Here is a 19,310-nt window from a genome sequence, read left to right as displayed (position 1 = left end):
AAAGTAGGAAACCAAAATTAAAGAAAAGAGCCTAAACATGCAGCCCATAAAGGCTAAAATATTTAGTTGTTAAACAGTTTCATATTCGAGTCAGAGCTTCCTGGTGACCAAAAGCAAAAATAGAAACACATAATTCTCATTACCTAAAAGATAGGAGCATAGAATTCCACAGAGGAAGGAAAACAGAATTCTGAAAGAAATATCTCAAGAGAGGTTTTATGTAAGGGAATTTGGTAACAAAGTTTATACCGGTCAAAAAATTTTAACAGCAAAGATTATAATAGATTTCAGTGCACTTTTTCTACTGTCAAACTTGAATCAAAAACAAATCAACTAATTAGGACATTAAGATTAAACCTCAATTCACTTAAGCCTATTCTGTGTGAGTCGAAGGTAATTTGGTTCAAGTTTATAGATTTTAGTGGTCTCACTTGATCCAGGGCTAGAATTTAGAACATCCAGAGGTGTGGATGACCCCAAAACCACTCATGAAATAAATGTCTATTAATAGCTATCTCTCTTCTGACACAGAGTTTTGAGGACAGTTTGAAATTGTATGGTATGACAAGGCTTGGAGTATTGATATTGGAAGGCACATCCATCAGGATGTGTTAGGGTCTGGTGCAGTAACAACAGCCCACAAGTCTTAGTGGCCCAGAACAACAAAGTGTTGTGTTCATGCACAGCCTACCACAGGTTCATGTAGCCCTCTGGGGCAACTCACTAATCCAGGCCTGCCGTGGCTCCATCTCCCTACAGCGGCGCTGTCTGGAACACACAGCTTCCACAGTCAGTGGGGCAGTGGAGGAGAGTGTGGAATATTGTAGTCCAGCCCTTCAGTGCTCTGTCTGGAAGTAACATATCACTTCTGCTCACACTTCATGGGGCAAAGCAAGTCACTTGGTCATGCCTAACTTCTAATGAGTGGGAAAATAGGTACCTGGATGTAGAAGAGAACCAGAGAACAGTGAGCATTAGTAAAGTCCATCTCAGAATGGGGAGAAAGGCAGGCCAAGCCAAGTGAGTGGGATGAGAAAGTCAGGCATCCAAGGCAGCATGGGAGTGAGCAACAGGGCAAGGGGGCTGCTTCGTGGCTGGCACAGCGCAGGGGGCACAGGGCAGGGATGGCTGGGCTGGACCTGAATCCAGAAAGCTGGCCTGGATCCAGAAAGCTTGTAAATGCCGTTTTAATTGGCTTATTCTTTACACTACAGGCCAGAGGAACCCTCAGAAGGTGCTCCAGGGAGGTGGGACCAGTCCAGTATCTAGAGGCTCAGCTCAAGGGAGGAGCAGAAGCAGCTATCTCTGCATTTCAGTGGTTCTACCCCAGGGCTTGAAACAAAAGAAATGTTTGTTTCATATTGAAACTAACTCCCTGTAACATTCTCAGCATTGTTAACTTATGAGGGTGCCTCCCACCTCTTATTGTGAACCAGAATGAAAACCAGGCATACTTTGCCTTTTCCAAACAGTGACTAATGGCCAGGCTTGGCCAGGCAGGCCCAGCATATTTTTCACTCTGCTCTGGGCTTCTCACCAAGTTCCCTCACAGTGGCCTGGTCACAGCCGTTAGGGATGACTGTGCCTAGCACTTCCTACCTCATCATCCATCTCCAGAGCCCCCTCTGCAGCCACCTTCTTTTTAATAGGTTTAATTATTACTTCCCCTACTTCATGGCACAATTAATCTTCCCCACTGCCTCAGGATTTACAGCCGTACAGGCCCAGGGAATTACTGGGCTGTTCACCTGCAGTCTTGGTTTTTAACTATCCGAGGGAAGGTAGGAAGTGGGGCCATGTATGAAGCCAGTGAAGTATTTGTGAGCTCCAGTGGTTCCAGGCTGGCTTCTTGTCGCCTTCACTCAGCCCAGGCCTTTGGGGCGGTGGCAGGAGGGGACTACAGAGGAGCTGCCTCTGTCTCTGTTCAGCCTAAGGGAAGCCTTGAGGGCTGGGGATGGAGCAGCTAGTGCCTCTCTCTTTCTCTTTCGACTTCATTTTATTAAGTTTGGTTATAAGATGAATAAGTTCTAGGGATCTAATGTACAGCATGGTGACTATAGTTAATAATGCTGTACTGTAAGAGAGTAGATCTTCAGCATTCTCACCACAAAAAGGTGATGGATGTGTTAATTGACTTGATTGTGGTAATCATTTCACAATGTATATGTATATCAAGTCACATTGTACACGTTAAATGTATATAATTTTATTTGTCAATTATACCTCAGTAAAGCTGGAGGGTGGTAGGACAGGTAGTTTCCAGTGAAACGTGTTTATGGGAGGGAGAGGTGGCACGTGCAAGGATTTCCTCCGTTTTATTATAGCCACCTCCTCAGGATTGAGACAGAGGGAAGGGCAGTTGGGATCTGGGACAGAAGTGCCACTGTACTCTCAATGTCACTGAAGACATCCTCAATTGCTGTTGAAACAAAAGAAGATAACAGGCTCTTAACTTCACTTACCCTTTGGAGGAAAAGGAAGAGCCTGGTGGGTTTGGTAGAAAAAGTAGACAGAATGTAATTAAGATAAATGAGGGCAGAAGAGACAGATGATGGCCCAAGAGTTCTCCGGAGGTGATGCCCACACTGACAATTACATCTGCCGCCTCCCCCTACATTCCAGAGCTCTTAGGGTTTTCTGGTCTCTAATGTATACCTCTCTGCTCTAGAAACAAATTTAACCAGCCCATCGGTCTGTTTTTACATAGCTGCCAGAGGGTTGGTTTGCCACAACAGTATACTAATGTTAATAAAGAAGAAGTGGGTATAAAATCATGACCACCTTTCACTAGAAGGCATGCCAGCTTCATTACAGAAGGGGAGCAAGTGAAATAGCATGGACTCCTGAGTCAGAAGAACCAGGCTCCTGTATCAGTCCTGCCACTTAGAGCCATATGGACCTGATTAAGTTCTTGAACCCTATATTGACCTCACAAGATTGTTTTGAGGAGTGAATGAGATCATCAAGTAGACAGCCAGGCACAGGTTCTCAGGAAAAACTTACCTACCAGGAAAATGCTTGTAGCTGAAGTCATATGATAAGCAATTTTGGAATGATCTGACATTTAAAAATATCTATACCTTTGCTGTCTTCCACTGGCAAAAATAATGGAGACTTGTCTCCGGGAACATAAATAGTCACCTGAAAATGAGTTAGTTAAGACATCTGGTTGGTTGTATTTATAACACAGAACACTATGCTCTTTTGCCTTTGTAGACATTTGTTTACTAACAAGATCTGTCTCCTCCTCCCCACCCCAAGCTTTGAGATATTTTAAGTACACTGTAGAGAACTCTTATGTGGAAACTTGAGAGGGAGAGAGAGGGTCCAGGGAACCTAGAGATGTCTGGAGCTGGAATAATGGCTCCCCAGGAGAAACTGGGGCCCCTTCTGGGGAGGGGGAGGATTGGGAGAAGCAGCTGAGAATATGCAGTGCTGCAAAATATTCTGTGGAGCAGGTTTTCTCAGCTGTTTTTACCATCCCTTCCCACTCTGCCTCTTTGATAGTCAAAGTATCACCCTATCTTTAAGATGATTTGAAATTAAAGACAAAACTAAATATCATGATGATAAACAAATCAGGGCAATGGGACAAAGTGCTGTGTTGCTTTGTCTACACATGTCTTCCTCCCAGCCTGGAGAAGGATATGTATGGAGGCTGGTATAGCTGTAGAGGCTGGTGACCAGCTGGTTTCTTTTTTTCTGCTGAGGTCCCGAAGACGAAAAGTAAACTTAAACGTTCATATTGGGACTTACTTATGAGGGAGTTTCCTGATCCAAAAGGAGCTACAGACCTTTCTGCCTATCTCAATTATTTGATTTAACTATTTATTATGGACATTTTCAGACACATACATATACACACAGAGAAAATAGTATAATGAATCCCCAAATGACAACAATTCCCAATTATCAACATTTTGCTAATATCATTTCATCTATTTTCATAAACACAAACATATACTTACTTTTCCCCTCTGCGGGAGTATTTTTAAAGCAAATAGTAGACACTGTGTTGTTTCATCTGTAAGTAATTCCATATGTATTCCTAGCAGATGAGAAGTTTTTAAAAGTATAGCTACTGTCCTGTGTCACACCTAGTGAGACTAAATACAGTTCCTTTATGTCTTCTGCTTATCTTGAAAGCAGGTGGGCTGGTATAGCTGAAGGTCTGTGGGTCGAGAGTCCTTCTCTCTGCTTTGTCGCTAACTCACTTCCTCTCACTGGGCCAGGGTCACGTCATTTACAAAGTTAGGAGGACTCTTCCAGTTCCCAAATCTTGATATTTCCTTTGAGAATAGCTGGTGATTTGGCTAGAATGTAGCCGAACTCAACCTGTTTGAAAGCAGTGGGAAAGAATAGATGAGCTCTTAAAGCCCCATTTGGATTGTGTACTATTAATAATCAAAATAATAATATTTTCAGTAAATGAGAAGAATGCACACATCCTTTGTAGAAGTACAATGAGGCCCTACTTTTAGAGAATTTGCAAGAGAAAAGGCTGCCAGAATTCACTGCTAAGATGCTAACTATTCCAGTTTCAGTAGAGTTCTGTTAGGCTTGTCCTGTTCACACCTCCCTTGATCTTTGCTGGTAATGGTTAACAATAGAGGCAAAATGTATTGAGCACTTATTATGTCCCAGGCGCTTGTGCTAGCTTCTCATAAGCATGACTCCTTGGCCCTCACCACAGGTCTTTGCAGTAGCTCTTATTATTCCTATGGCAGTGACCATTCCTGATGCATAGGTGGAGGTTTACTGTGGGGATGGATGTATAAATCCATAAGCATGTGTCATTTCTCTACATGCCCTGTGAGAACTGGGCTTTGTGAGGATCTTCTGCCCCACTAATCTTCATTTAATTCCCCTCCCTGCAGCACGTTGTCACCTAGCATGCCCTCTGACAGGCCTTCTGTAAGTCTTCATCTGAGTGACAGCCCTGGAAAATCAAGCTGTGGTCTCGAAAGGGAAGGAGGATCTGCAGATTATCTCCTCAGCATGCGCAGTCACTCTGCTGGCAGCTCTCAGGGCCGCTTTTATGTTGCCTCAACAAAGAGAAGAGCTGCCAAGAGTGTGTAATGTTCCGTTCAGAATTCTCCAGGCTGGCAGCGGCTGGGACAGAGCAGACACAGGGCAGAAGAAAAAATTCCCACCTCTGCCGTCCCATCTCCTCTACCCTTGCCTGTGTCTGGAAGTCTTTGCTTTGAGAATCTTCCTATGCTTCTCTAGAAACCCTTGGAAGTGTCAGCTGAGGGGGAAGGCGGGGGCGAAAGGGAGTGTGTGGGCAAACTGGCTGGGGGTCAGATCATTTTGCTGTAACCAGCAGGCAGTTTCTTTCACAAATCATTGAACCCTGGGTAGCCATTATCATCCCAACTGTTCCCTATTAACTAGCCAGACTCTTGAGGCCCTGAGAGCAAGAGAAATGGAATTATTTTCCTTTGAACGCTCACTCTCTGAATACTGTTCATACTGTGTTTAGGAAGCATGCGATAGTTAGCAAAGCCTATTGATATACACTACTGTGTTTCTCATACCATTTCTTTGAGATGATTATAACCTGGCCTTATTAATAAGAAAACCAAAAACACCAAAAAGTTTTCAATTAAAAAAAAAAACAAAACAAAGGCTCTGAGACAGAAACTTAGGGCCTCAAAATACTCAGCTGAATGAGGTGGGAGCCAGGCTTGTAAAATGGGGCTTCTGACTTAAAGTTCTGTGCCTTTTCCATTATAGTGTGCCTTCCAGATACTTAGCCAGCTTCTTATAGGATGGGGTACAAGTGGGGAGGATGGGGTGCTAGCCAGGTGACCTGTTTCTTTAGCGGTAGGGTGCATACAAAAAAACCTGAGCTTCCTCAGTTTCCTTCTCTGAAGGTCCCACACTGCTTGCTTCCTCTTAACACTGCCTTAGCAACCAATCAGTGATCATATTGGCTTAAAAATCATTGCAGTGAAATCCAAAAGCTGTGGGGAAAAAAATCAATGTGAAGGCATTGCTGGGGGGCAAAGTGCTCAGAGGGATGTGTGGGCACTCATGCTGCCCTCCCCAGCTCTGGCTCTGTTCATGACTGTGCACTCATGACGGGTCAGGTGTCTTGCCCCTTATTTCTCCTTATGCAGAAGCTGAGGAGAGAGGGAATAAATGATTCATTTCCTCTAAGGATACTTGGAAATTTGAAACCTACAAGTTTTTTCTTTAGATAAAAGCCGTTTAGGGATACAGGCCACATTCAGGTCTTCAGAACTGAAATGTTTCTGTCACTAAGAGGGCTTCCTTCAGGTGATGCTAAGGTAGTGCCTTTTGGCACCTTAGAGTTTCTAACCTTGAGACAGGCTCTGAAGACCTGACCTTTCCAGCTAGGACGCCAGTGACATCTCCAGTCCTCAGGAATGTTGCTCTAATTAGAGCAGAGTTTCAAAAATTTGAGTAATTTTTAACCAAGTGTTGTGCATTCATCATAGAAAAACCATTTAAAACACAGATAAGCAAAATTTCACCACTCGAAGATCACTACTGTTACCTTTTTAAAAAATGTGTGCTGTATGTATAAGTGTAAACATGTATGTATATACATACATCCTATTAATGTTTTTATTAAGTGTACTGTCTGTGCCCATATAACCCCTTGATATATTATAATTTTTCCCATGTCAGTATATAAACTTCTATTTCATCTATTATTTTTTACTTCACCATTTTTAATGGCACCATGTTATTCTGTCATATAGAGTACCATGATTTGCTTAAACTATGAAATATTTTACTCATAAAAGAAAATACACAGAATTACCATAGTTTGTTTAATCTCTACCACCTCGAGAATTCCCTTCCCTAGAAGCATATAGTAATTTCAGTAACTAATATTTGAATTTCACTTTATAGTTTACAGTGCACTTGCACATACATTATTTCATTTGATCCCCACTACTATCCTCTAAGGTTGGTATCAAGATTATTATTTTCCTCAATTTATAGATGAACTAAAAAAAGCTCAAAGAGGCTAAATGATTTATCCAGTGCCCTAAATCCAGTTAATACAGATGGCTGGACCCAGAGCTCAGCACGACTCCTGGGGCAGGGCAGACCTCCACTGCAGGCAGGGGAGGAAGTCAGGACCAGAGGAGTGGCCCTGGCATGCTCCTCTCTCTCCCACGCCCCGCTCACTTCAGCTTTTATTGTGTGTATTGACATTATTTGTTTCATGACTGTCTCCCTTATGACCCTGTGTGCTTTCTGAGGGCAGACACGTGTCTTCATTTCTCTCTCTGTGTGCTGCCCTCCACAAGGCTTAGTACACAATAAATATTCAGTTAATATTTGTTGGGTCAGTGTGTAGTAAATGAAGGAAGGAAGGAAAGAATGAAAGGTGTAGAGATAAGCAAATTGCAGAGGCTGGATTTCGATAGCTTGCTTTTTCAGTGCCTCTATTTTCAGTTCAGACATTTTAGCAACCCGTCTTGGTGTTTTTGAGTTCTTATACTTCTGCAGGTTTTGGTCACCAGTGCAAAGTTCACACGTTGATGCACAGAAAAGCATGTTCAAAACCAAGGGCAAAGAGAAACCTATTTGCATACTAGATCCCTCCAGACCTTTTCTGTGCCTCCCCATCCCAGCCCCAACTGAAATGAACCAGGCTGTCCTTAAAGGCGCTTCCCAAGTTACTTTTATTATATCCCTCGTTTGGAACTACTTTATATTTATGATATTTATGATCTATCTCATTTTGAACTGCCTGTAAAAACAACAGCTTAGCTTAGCAGCTATAGCATAGTTTACGAGGGCTCTTTGAAGTGCTGTTATTGTTGACTGTAAAAGCTAGATAGCAGAATTACAAGAAATTCTGGAACAAAACTCATTCAAATCCTATCACCTAACAAGGCAACTGTCTTTATTTTTGCATAATACCCTCGAGGTCTTGTCCATGTGCACACATTCGTTTTCCTAGTCATTGTCAGGGAGCGTGCAGCATTGTTTTCTGCTTTTTCCACTTAACATTATTGCAAGAACTCTTTTTTCCCCATTTTTCTGCATAGACTTCATAATTATCTTTTTAATGACTGCATAATCCCCTGGTGAGTTGATATACCAAAATGTACTCATATAATCCCCAAGTTGTTTGCCATTGAAGATGTTTCTGATTTTCCACTAATCTATAATGGTGCAGTGAAGATTGTTATGCATACAGCTTTTGCATTTGTCGTATGATTGCCTTAGAAGACATTCCCCTGAGCAGGACTGCAGGGTCTGAGCAGCACTGTGTGTTGTTCTTGCCATGCTGCTCCTCCAAAGGCTGTTCCCGTTTGTGTCCAGCAGTTGATGTGTTTACCAGCTTGAGGGCCACCTCATCAGTATAGGGTATTGTTTAAATTTTTTGTTTGCTAATTTAGTAGAAGTAAAATGGTACTTCAGGGTTGCTTTATTTTGCATTTCTTTGATTATTAAAAGAAATTAACATTTTCCCCTGTGGTTACTCTGTATTTCCTTGGATGTGAGTTGTCTGCTCACTTTTACTATTTTTGCCTATTTCAGTAAATTGGGGTCTTGATTTTTTAAAAAATGAAACAAGTGAAATCTTTATACAAGATAGCTATTGAATTTTTTTGTATAATTCATATATTTTCCAGTATTGTGTTTGCCTTTTAATTTTAGATATATATTTATAGTATAAAACTTACTATTTTTGTAACCAAATCTGTCAGGTTTTTTCTTATATTCCTGTTGCTTTGAAGCTTAGAAAGCTATCCCCCCTCTGGAGAGCTGATAAATATTTAATTCTACCTTCTGTTATTTTAAATTCTTTAATTCATCTGGATTGTATTTGAGTATAAATTGAGTTGCAAATTACATTTTTTCTATATTGCTAATCAGTCATTTCAACCCTTTTCTATTGTTTTATTCTCTTTCTCAGGAATCATACACCAGATGAAAGGTGATTATGAGACTGCACTGAAACTCCACAAGACCCACCTGTGCATCGCCCAGGAGCTGAGTGATTACGCCGCCCAGGGCCGTGCCTATGGGAATATGGGCAATGCCTACAATGCTCTGGGCATGTACGACCAGGCTGTCAAGTACCACCGGCAGGAGCTGCAGATCTCCATGGAAGTGAATGACCGTGCCTCACAGGCATCCACACACGGGAACCTTGCCGTGGCCTACCAGGCCCTGGGTGCCCACGACCGGGCCCTGCAGCACTATCAGAATCACCTGAACATCGCTCGGGAGCTGCGTGACATCCAGAGCGAGGCCCGGGCCCTCAGCAACCTGGGCAACTTCCACTGCTCTCGAGGGGAGTACGTCCAGGCTGCCCCCTATTACGAACAGTACCTCCGGCTTGCTCCTGAGCTTCAAGACATGGAAGGAGAAGGGAAGGTCTGCCACAATCTTGGCTACGCCCATTACTGCCTTGGAAATTACCAGGAGGCGGTGAAGTACTATGAGCAGGATCTGGCCCTGGCCAAAGACCTTCATGACAAATTGAGCCAAGCAAAAGCCTACTGCAACTTGGGCTTGGCATTCAAGGCTCTGCTGAATTTTAACAAAGCCGAAGAGTGTCAGAAGTACCTGCTGTCCCTAGCCCAGTCCCTGAATAATTCCCAGGCTAAATTTCGAGCCTTGGGGAACCTGGGTGATATATTCATCTGTAAAAAAGATATCAGTGGTGCAATAAAATTCTATGAGCAGCAGCTGGGCTTGGCTCACCATGTAAAGGACAGAAGACTGGAGGCCAGTGCATATGCAGCCCTGGGCACTGCATACCGAATGATCCAGAAACACGACAAGGCCTTGGGTTATCACACACAGGAACTGGAGGTTTATCAGGAGCTGAGTGACTTGCCGGGAGAGTGCAGAGCTCATGGGCACCTGGCAGCCGTCTACATGGCCCTTGGGAAATACACGATGGCATTCAAGTGTTATGAAGAGCAGCTGGATCTAGGGCAGAAGCTGAAAGATCCGAGTCTAGAAGCTCAGGTCTATGGCAACATGGGCATCACAAAGATGAACATGAATGTGATGGAAGAAGCCATCGGCTACTTCGAGCAGCAGCTGGCCATGCTGCAGCAGCTGAGTGGAAACGAGTCTGTGCTCGACAGGGGCCGGGCCTATGGCAACCTGGGGGATTGCTACGAGGCCCTGGGTGACTATGAGGAAGCTATAAAGTACTATGAACAATATTTATCTGTTGCCCAGAGTCTAAATCGCATGCAAGACCAAGCCAAGGCTTACCGGGGCCTGGGAAATGGACACAGGTAAAAATGACAGAGGACAAATGTGGTTGATAAACCTGCACAAGGAGCAGTTGTGAAAGTAATGGCCACTTAATGTCTGCATGGCAGCTTATTGACTACAATCATTTCCATGCATTCCTCATTTTGTTCCTCCAATAATTCTGTGAAATTAGCAGGGTATATTTTTACCCTTATGTTATATAGGAAGAAACTAAGGCCCAGAGTTTATGTCCAAGATTACACAGCTTAAAAGGGACAGCTGAGGTTAAACCCAGGGCTCTCTGACTCCAAATGCACTACCTTTTTGACTACATCATAATGAGCAGAATAAAAGAGATAATAGGCACGGGAAAGATGAATGAATCGATCTAACTTATATTTTCTGAATGCCCCTCACCTTATATGGATGTGTTCATTAATATAACACCTATACCCACCAATTACTTGGACCCCATTTTGTTGCTTTTAGGGAAAGCCACCTCATAATAGTGGGAGTGAATAAATATATACTGTCATGCTAGCCACCTTGCATAGATACCTTGCTTAATATTTATAGCAATCCTGTATTAGTCTACATTTATTATCATCTGCTATGGGATGTGGGATTTATTAGCATCCAGAAACTGAAGCTCCGGAAAAGGGATTCATGTGTCCTACACAACTGGTTTGGTCTGCCGCCAGAATCCATGCTCTTCTCACTCTTATCGTGTCATCTCTTAGCAGCACAAAAAGATACACTGTTGGCCAAGGTGGTGCTTTCCTTCTGAATGTGGGCAAACCAAGAAGGTGTCTGTGTCTGCAGAATATATGGCCTCTCCAGATAGGCAGGGGATTAGGGCTCCTGGAGTGGAGGAAGGGCAAGGGTCAGACTAAATCATCACCCACAGAGTGCTCTGAGAAGCTAAGGGTGAAAGATTTATAGCCATTGTAAAGTGAATTCAAAAACATAGTCTAAGCAGTAGTGGAAATTGGGAGGCCCAAAGAACCAAACAGTTCACTTGCTATCATTGTGCCTATTAATATATTTTATGTTTCCTCTGGGGTATATATCCCATTGAATCTCAAGCTCTTGGGAAGGTCACTAAGGGATGACTTTTGAATTGCTTTCCAGATTATGAAATTCCCCTGCATCTCACTCTAAGGGCACATGATAGATTTTAGCTAGAAGAGAAGTTAAGAGCTTCTATAGTAAGTGACAGTGACAAATGCTTTTCATTTTCTCAGGGGCTTTAGCATGTCTGCACCTGCACAAAATAATATCATTGCTTTTCTGTCTACATCCCCCACAGGGCAATGGGGAGCTTGCAGCAAGCCCTTGTGTGCTTTGAAAAGAGGCTCGTGGTTGCCCATGAGCTCGGGGAGGCCTTTAATAAAGCCCAGGCCTATGGAGAGCTGGGAAGTCTGCACAGCCAATTAGGGAATTACGAACAAGCCATTTCCTGCCTTGAACGCCAGCTGAACATTGCTAGAGAGATGAAAGACCGAGCTCTGGAAAGTGATGCTGCCTGTGGCCTGGGGGGCGTTTACCAGCAAATGGGGGAATACGATACAGCCCTGCAGTACCACCAGCTGGATCTGCAGATAGCAGAGGAAACCAACAACCCCACGTGCCAGGGACGGGCCTATGGGAACCTGGGCCTGACCTACGAGTCCCTGGGCACCTTTGAGAGGGCCGTGGTCTATCAAGAACAGCACTTGAGCATCGCTGCACAGATGAACGACTTAGTGGCCAAGACGGTGTCTTATAGTAGCCTTGGAAGGACCCATCATGCTTTGCAGAACTATTCCCAGGCAGTCATGTACTTGCAGGAAGGTAAGTGAAAAGGTCTGTTGTGGCTTCTCGGTCTACCCTGAGACTGAGCTCACAGTCTGCTCAGAAGGAGGTGTGCACGGTGTGAGTGGCCACCTCTGCATGGAGTGAGGATCTCAGAGGCCACATCATCAGTTCAACTCCAAAACCATGGTGTCCCCCACTGGGCGTTCCTTAGTAGTACAAAGGCTTTCCACTGTCCAGGATGCATTACCCAGCTTGTCTCGCTCTGCTTGCCAGCTGTCCAAGGAGCTGACACCCTCCTTGCTTTTCAGGGCCCTCTACTGAGTAAAAAACACATTCTACACAAGGTCAAGTTAGATCTAATAGTGTACAAGTTAAGTGCCTGAGTCAGAGGAAAAATGCGCAGCTGTTCCGGGCCCATTGTCCCTTTAGAAAATAAGCTGTATCAAAGTTGTGTAGAAGTCCATTTCAATGTGGCAGCTGGGGTCTAATCCAGAAGCACCCGTCTGAGGGTCGCTCAAGCCATCAGCCAGGTTTCCCGGTGCTGGTTACCCACGGTGCTGGGCTGGTGCCACAGTAGGCTTATTTCAGGCAGGCCCAGAAAGTGACTGCTTCCCTCCCTCCCCTCTTTTTCACCCCCTCCCCCCACCCCCTCTCCTCTCCGGCAGGCTCCATGCAGTTACCTGCGTACAGTCAGGCCTTGGACGCTTCCTTCCTCGCCAAGCAGGAGCCCCACAGCAGTGTGTTTGCCCTCCACCCCTTTGTAACCCTCCTCTGGAAAGCACTTCCTCTCACACGGGCACATGGCATCCTGTCATCCTGGGAGGGAAAAACAGCAGATACGGTGTTCTTGGCTCACTAGTAAAAGGAAATGGTTGCTGATTTCAAGCAAAAACTGTCATTTATAGTTTCCAGAATTTTTTGGCATATATAGTTTATCTAATTGGATTTCATTCTCATAGTAACCATGAGAGTTGTATCTTTTTATTCCCATTGGCAGCTAAGTGACCTGAGGCTCAGAGACTATAGTGGCTTGATCCTGACCATGCGGTCAGTCAGTGGTGGCATGGGGTTCAGTCCAGGTTTCCTGACCTCAGGAACCACACAAGACCTTGTATGCAGTTCTTTCAACCTCCCAAGCACAGAGCAGGGCTGGGGCAGTCATGTCCACGATTACTTCTGATCCCCAGCTGGAAGTTGGGAGAGAGGGAAGCAGCACATGAAGTGGAGAATGGGCCAGGGGCTGATGGTCGCTGTGGTCCTCTGCACAGACCAGTCTTGCTCTGGCCTGCAGGCTGAGAGATTACTGAGAGGCTAGAAGCCACTTCCCAGACACGATTTGGCTCCCACTCAGTGGGAGCTCTGCCTCAATGCATTAAATATGAGAGGTGGCTTTTGGTTTCCTGAACCGAGACTGGTAAAATTCTAACACACTGGGGGCGATTTTCAATTGAATATGTGGAAACTATTAAATTCAGACCCAGTGTATGACAACCTTTCAACTGTGTTCTTTGGTACTTCCTGAAATGTTATTTCCATGAAGCAGCTGCTTTGCCTAAGATATTGTAACATAATTCTATATTTATGGAAAACTCTGTTTATTTTTATTGTAATTTTAAGTCTTGCAGAGATCTAAATTCTTATCGCGCCATCTCCACAGTGTCTTTTTCGTGGATGTGCTCTACCAGAGAGCCTGGTGTACCTCGTGGACCTGACCAGATGCCTCTTTGCATGAGTTGTTTCAGGTGCAGGACACCTGGAAGGCCCTTTCTGAGTGCTCTGAGTTGGGTCTGCAGCCTCTTGAAGTGAGGGGACAGTTCAGTTGGAAACCACTTCGGTACTCTCTCTCCCTCCTGGCTTTCAGACAGGCCTGTGGACTAGCATCCCCCTGCCCACATGCAATAGAATCTCACAGGCAGGCCTGGTCAGAGCCTTTGGAACAAGCTCTCTACGTGATTTGTATGGTTACCCGTGATTAAAACCACTGGTCTCATCCAGCTTTTTTTCTTTTTGCAAATGAAGAAAGGGAGGCTGGAGCAATTTAGTGACTTACCTGGAGTCATGTAACTAGTTTCTGGCAAACTAGGCTCCAGGAGGGCTGGATGGGTGGGTCAGATTCCTAAGAGGCAGAAGCAGGTAGAAACTGGGGAAGGACAGATACCATGTCTGTCCAGTGGGCTTTTAGCTCTTCATTGTTGAACTTCTGACTATGGGCCAGGGAGTGTCCTACACGCTGGGGATCCAGCAGGGAGCAAAGTCAACTCCCTCCTTGCACAGAACATACCTTCTGGAGGAGCTGCCTCAATGACTTTTACTTCCAACTCAGAGGCCCAGGCCTAGCAGGGAGAGCTGTATTGCTGAATGAATATGGTTAGCTTGTTGAAAGTTAAAACAACCGGTCTCCTCCTGGTTTTCACCCAAAAACCATTTCTTTTATTTCTGTTCCTACTCTATGAAGTATTTTAAAATGCGAATAATTTGCAAATACATATTGTTTTTGTTACCCGGTGACATGATTTAAATTTAAAATGCTGTTTCTAAGTTTTCTGAGTTATGTGCATTTTGAGATGCATGATATTTTATGAGTTTGAACCCGAGTATCACTTTTATTAGCCTCTCAACTGACTCAATTCCTTTTCGAAAGTCTGAAATTTTGTGGGCCCAGCACGCTCAGAGGCAGGCTCCCATGCACCCGGAATTAGATTAGAAAGAAGAAGACCTTCCTTTGTGTGTGCAGTTGTAGTGTGGGAGCCTTCCTGCCGTCTCTGCACAAGCTAACTCCTGTGTACAGAGAGCAGGATAATGAGGGCAAAGTGATGCTGAGAACTGCTTAGTGACCAGTACAATAAATGGTTGCCTTCATATTTGACTCCCACAAAGCCCTGGAGGTTGCTGGTGTCCTGAAATCCAGAAGCTTGCTGTGAGTAAGTGACCCAAACTGCAGGTGCCTATCTGAAGGCCATTAGAATGAGAACAATCTCATTTAAAGCTTTCAACTCATAATAGCTCTTGCTCTGCAACCCCGCTGAGGCACATCAAAGTCTCAGCCTTAAAGGAAAGGCAGATTGGGTGCGAAATGCCTCAGTGGCATCAGTAACAGAAGGCAGGGTCAGGCGGTGTGAGCATTCTGCTTCCAGGAGGACACCTGATGTGTCTCTTGTCAACACTGATTGGATGCTGTGCACATGTGATAGGAAAGAGTATTAGCTGGGCTTCTGTACTTGACTATGGAACTTTCAAGAAAGACTTTTGCCAGCCAGAGAATTGGGTTAGGTAAACTTATAGGCCAGGAGTTTTCATTTGCAAAGCTAGGGATTTCACAGCTGGGAGGGCTGCCAGTTAGGTTCCATTTGTTTCAGTGTTTCTGCCTGCCCTGCAAACCTGTCTCCTGCTGATAGCCATCACCTGAGCTCTTGCTGGGGCAACTTGGAGTGACCTGGAAAGGTCACTACCGACACAGAATTTGAAAAGAATGCTTACTCTGCCTTGGCTGATTCTGCTTTTGTCCTGCATTTTAACTAGCTGTGTTGCTAACACTGTTTATATACGCCTGAGCCAGAGTTACCCTCCAGAACTCCTCGGCAGGATGGAATTGTCTTTTATGTGTCCTCAAAATTTCTCTATCTGAATTCAGGTTTAAGGTTAGCAGAGCAGCTGGGCCGAAGAGAAGATGAAGCCAAAATTCGCCATGGTCTTGGCCTCTCCCTTTGGGCGAGTGGGAACCTGGAGGAAGCCCAACATCAGGTGAGCAGGAGAACCCTGTCCCGAGTGGATTTTGTTTCTAGAAGCATGGAAGACCTTGGGATTACTATCCTAGTAGTGATGACATTTGCCAGAGGGTGTTGACCTGTGCTCTTGGGTTTGACATACAAGATTTCCAGCCTGTATCAGCCCAGAAGTGTTGAACCATAGTAAAGACTCTTACTCACTTGTATGATAGATTTCTCAATAATTTCTTTGGAATTCTTGTATTATGTGCTACTGTTCCTCATTAAACCTTAATATGAAATTATATACATTTTATGACAGAAGTAAATAATCCAAGTATTCATAATTATTGGATTTACTGTTTTTGTAGGTTTCTAGTTATATCACTAGATGCTTCTCTCCCCTCTTCCTCTCCCTCCCTTCTCTCTCTCTCTCTCTCTCTCTCTCTCTCTCTCTCTCACACACACACACACACACACACACACACACACACACACAAAGTTCATGTTTCTGCATACACACAAATAGTTGAAGAGAAGCCTGCTCTGTGCTGGCTCTGCAAATTAGAAAGATCCCTGGAATTATGGGTTCCTCTGTCAGGTTGGAGGAATTGTGAGATGGCATCTAAAATCACACACTCAACTGCTTAGGCAGCGCTTGCTGTGGAGGGTGCTGTGCTAGCAAAGGGGGCCAAGGATTGGTGAACCCAGGCTCCTGTCGTAGGTGCTCACAGGGAGTGAGGATATGATATGCTTGAACTTGTGCCACAGCATCCTGGGATGTTATGACATTTTACAATTTAAAGAATTAATTCTCTAGTTTTCTGGTTTCAAAAATTAAAGTTTGTATTGATATAGTGATTTATAGTTTTCAAAGTACTTTCACTGACTGGATTTATTCCTTAATAACCCTGTGAGGTAGAGTGATAACCATCCCTTTACAGAGAAAAAACTGAGGTTCCGAATCTTACCAAAAGTCACCCAGCAAATTAGTGGCAGGGTTGGGAATACATTCCTCTCTCCTAGTCTAAATCCCTTAGTCTTAGAATTCTATTCTTTAAATTTGCATGAATTTAAAATTTGATACTGTTTCCACATATAAATATCAGAGAAAGGCCTTGTCCCATTGACCTTGTGGTCCCCTCAGAGCAGCAGGACAGTGTCTCCTTAGGAGTGTCGTGTGTCTGGTACCAGGGTGTGCCTGTGAGTGGACGTGGCTCCCTGGAGCACTGCTGTGCAGAGCAGCATCTGGTTCAGCTGAACTGCCTGCAAGAAGCCTTCCTCCTGAGAGCGCGGCTGCTGTCAGGGTTTCCCCCCCAGCCTCAGGCGTCTCCAGCCTGGCTCCCCCTCACCTGCTCCAGTTCCAGCCCTTCCGCACTGTGAGGCGTTGGGGTGGTGAATTACAGTTGCTTGATGACAAGAGGAGAGGCTTTTCATTTGTTTTAATCAAAATCAGCACTTGATTGCGTACATAGCTGATTTTTTCCCACAAGTTTCAGACTATGAGTCTATAACCCCTGTCTTTTAGATCCCCTTGTCTGTCAAAAATTGATTACACAAATTATAATTTACTGAGTAGGATCTAATTGATGCCTTTTCAGGTCCACAAAGACCTACCTGGAAATAAAGATTCGTCCTTTCAAATCTCTTAAAACAAGTTTTCTGTTGTCTACCAAGATGTGAGCAAACATTGTCTCTAGTCGGTGAACGGCTAGACGGTGGTTTCTGGAAAACAGATAACGTTCTCTTCCCCTCCTTGCAGCTCTATAGAGCATCAGCCTTGTTTGAAACGATCCGACACGAGGTGCAGCTGAGCACGGACTACAAGCTCTCCCTCTTTGACCTGCAGACATCCTCCTACCAGGCCTTGCAGCGAGTGCTCGTCAGCCTCGGTGAGAGCAGCGGGGGTTCCCCGCTTGTGTGCGTGCATCCCTGCGTCTGAGTCGTTTAGTGAGTGCTGTGGTGAAATATGACTTGTTGTCACGGCAGACTGAAGCCACAACCACAACGCAGCCATTGAACATTCGTTCATTCAAGCAACGAATATTTGTATGTGCCGAGTGCCAGTCAAGAAGTCCCGGTTCCTGACCTCTAGAAGCTCTTAGCCTATCAGGAGACAGAAGTCGGGAGCCCAGGAGGGTGTGATTGGCACTAGAGTAAAAGGGGCTCGGGTGCTGTGGGAACGAAGTGGCTTGCCAGGCAGACCCAGGAGCCAGAGAAGGTGTCCTGGAGACAGGGATGCTTGAAACAGGTGCTCCCACCAGGTTCCCTCTGCCCATTAGTACCTGGGGACAGGTACCTGAGAAGACACTGGTCTCTTCCCTATTTTACTGCCACACATCTTTTAATATTGCTGTCTGATAAATGTTTATACTGTCTGCCCCCAAGGCTGTGACATAGTCAGTGACGACACTCCCAGGCCTGTGGGCTGCACTGCACTGGGACAGCATCCACCTTCCCTTACCTGGGCCTTGACTGTTTCAGCCACCCTATTCCAGCCACCCTGTCCTCTGCCTCTCCTCAGGCCTGTCCATCTCTGCAGACCATTTTCGCCAACCCAGAACTTGGGTTAAGGAGGTATTCATTGGAATTAACAATGTCTTTGAAGTTGGATTTTGAGGCCTTATCAATAACCTGTCCTTTGCTTTATGGGTATGAATACTCAAACTTCCCCTTGAAAAATGTATCTAGTAACTGTGCTCATTGCCTGCGATTACAGTTTATTATCTACTATAATCACAGTGTTAAGTCTGTCTAGCACTTTGGGGCCAATTTTCCAATGTGTACAGAAATCGGCCCTGCTGTTCCAGTTAATAACTTAATAGGGTAAAAGAAGACATTTGCATACACACCTACAAATCCCCACTTTCTACTGATACTCAGACGGTAGGAAGCAGGGCATCCTTGAAGGGCTTTGGGGCTGCGGCATCTGGTCTCCTGCCTCTGCCTGCCCTCTCTTTGGACCTTAGTTCTAGCAACTCTTCCATTTGTATATTTATGATGCAAGCAGATCCTTTGCATTGTGTTCCTTCTGATAATCCTAACTTGAAAGGATGTTGCTTTATCTTTTGTGCTCTCATATTTGAGCATTAGCTTTTAAACTAGATTACAGACTAGTTTCTTAGATGAAGTGGGATTAGAGGTTGGATCGAAAGACGGAGGAAAAGCTTGAAGGAGAGAGAAGCAGTTTCAAAGAATTAGAGACCTCAGAGGTTTGAACCCTTTGCCCATGGGAATGAGAAGAGACGAGAAGCAAGTGTGTGGGTGCCCAGAATGGAATGAGGTATCAGCTCTAGTGATTACAATGTCACTTGTTACATATACTGTGCTTTGAATAATGCCTACCAACCACCTCCACATACAGGACCTCGTTTAGTCTTTGAGATAGGCAGGACAGCTATCGGGGTTCCTTGTTTTCAGTAAACAGGGGAAAGGCACACTGAGCACATGGACCAGCATGTGTGAGGGCACAGAGGTATAATTTGGTGGGAAATGTGGAAACAGGGCTGGGCAATGTGATGCACAGAGGGGCTGCATCGAGGAGAAATAGAAAGATGGTCAAGAGCCATGTCCTGGAGGGCTCATCTGCCAAGGCCA

General features: G+C 44.7%; 1 protein-coding gene across 3 annotated transcripts in view; it reads left to right on the top strand.

Moving 5' to 3' along the window:
* TTC28 (tetratricopeptide repeat domain 28) overlaps window positions 1-19,310 on the top strand; it is a 581,552-nt gene that overhangs the window by 463,602 nt on the left and 98,640 nt on the right. For all 3 annotated transcript variants that reach the window (XM_082640381.1, XM_082640380.1, XM_082640382.1), the window contains 4 exons: window positions 8,912-10,253; window positions 11,522-12,045; window positions 15,641-15,750; window positions 17,476-17,605. In XM_082640381.1, the coding sequence (XP_082496507.1) occupies window positions 8,912-10,253; window positions 11,522-12,045; window positions 15,641-15,750; window positions 17,476-17,605 (2,106 nt within the window). The remainder of the gene's footprint in view (window positions 1-8,911; window positions 10,254-11,521; window positions 12,046-15,640; window positions 15,751-17,475; window positions 17,606-19,310) is intronic.

Source organism: Mesoplodon mirus (assembly GCF_964341445.2).
Source record: "Mesoplodon mirus genome assembly, chromosome: 13".
In the NCBI taxonomy this organism is placed as follows: domain Eukaryota; kingdom Metazoa; phylum Chordata; class Mammalia; order Artiodactyla; family Ziphiidae; genus Mesoplodon; species Mesoplodon mirus.
This window is presented reverse-complemented; position numbering and strand designations above follow the sequence as displayed.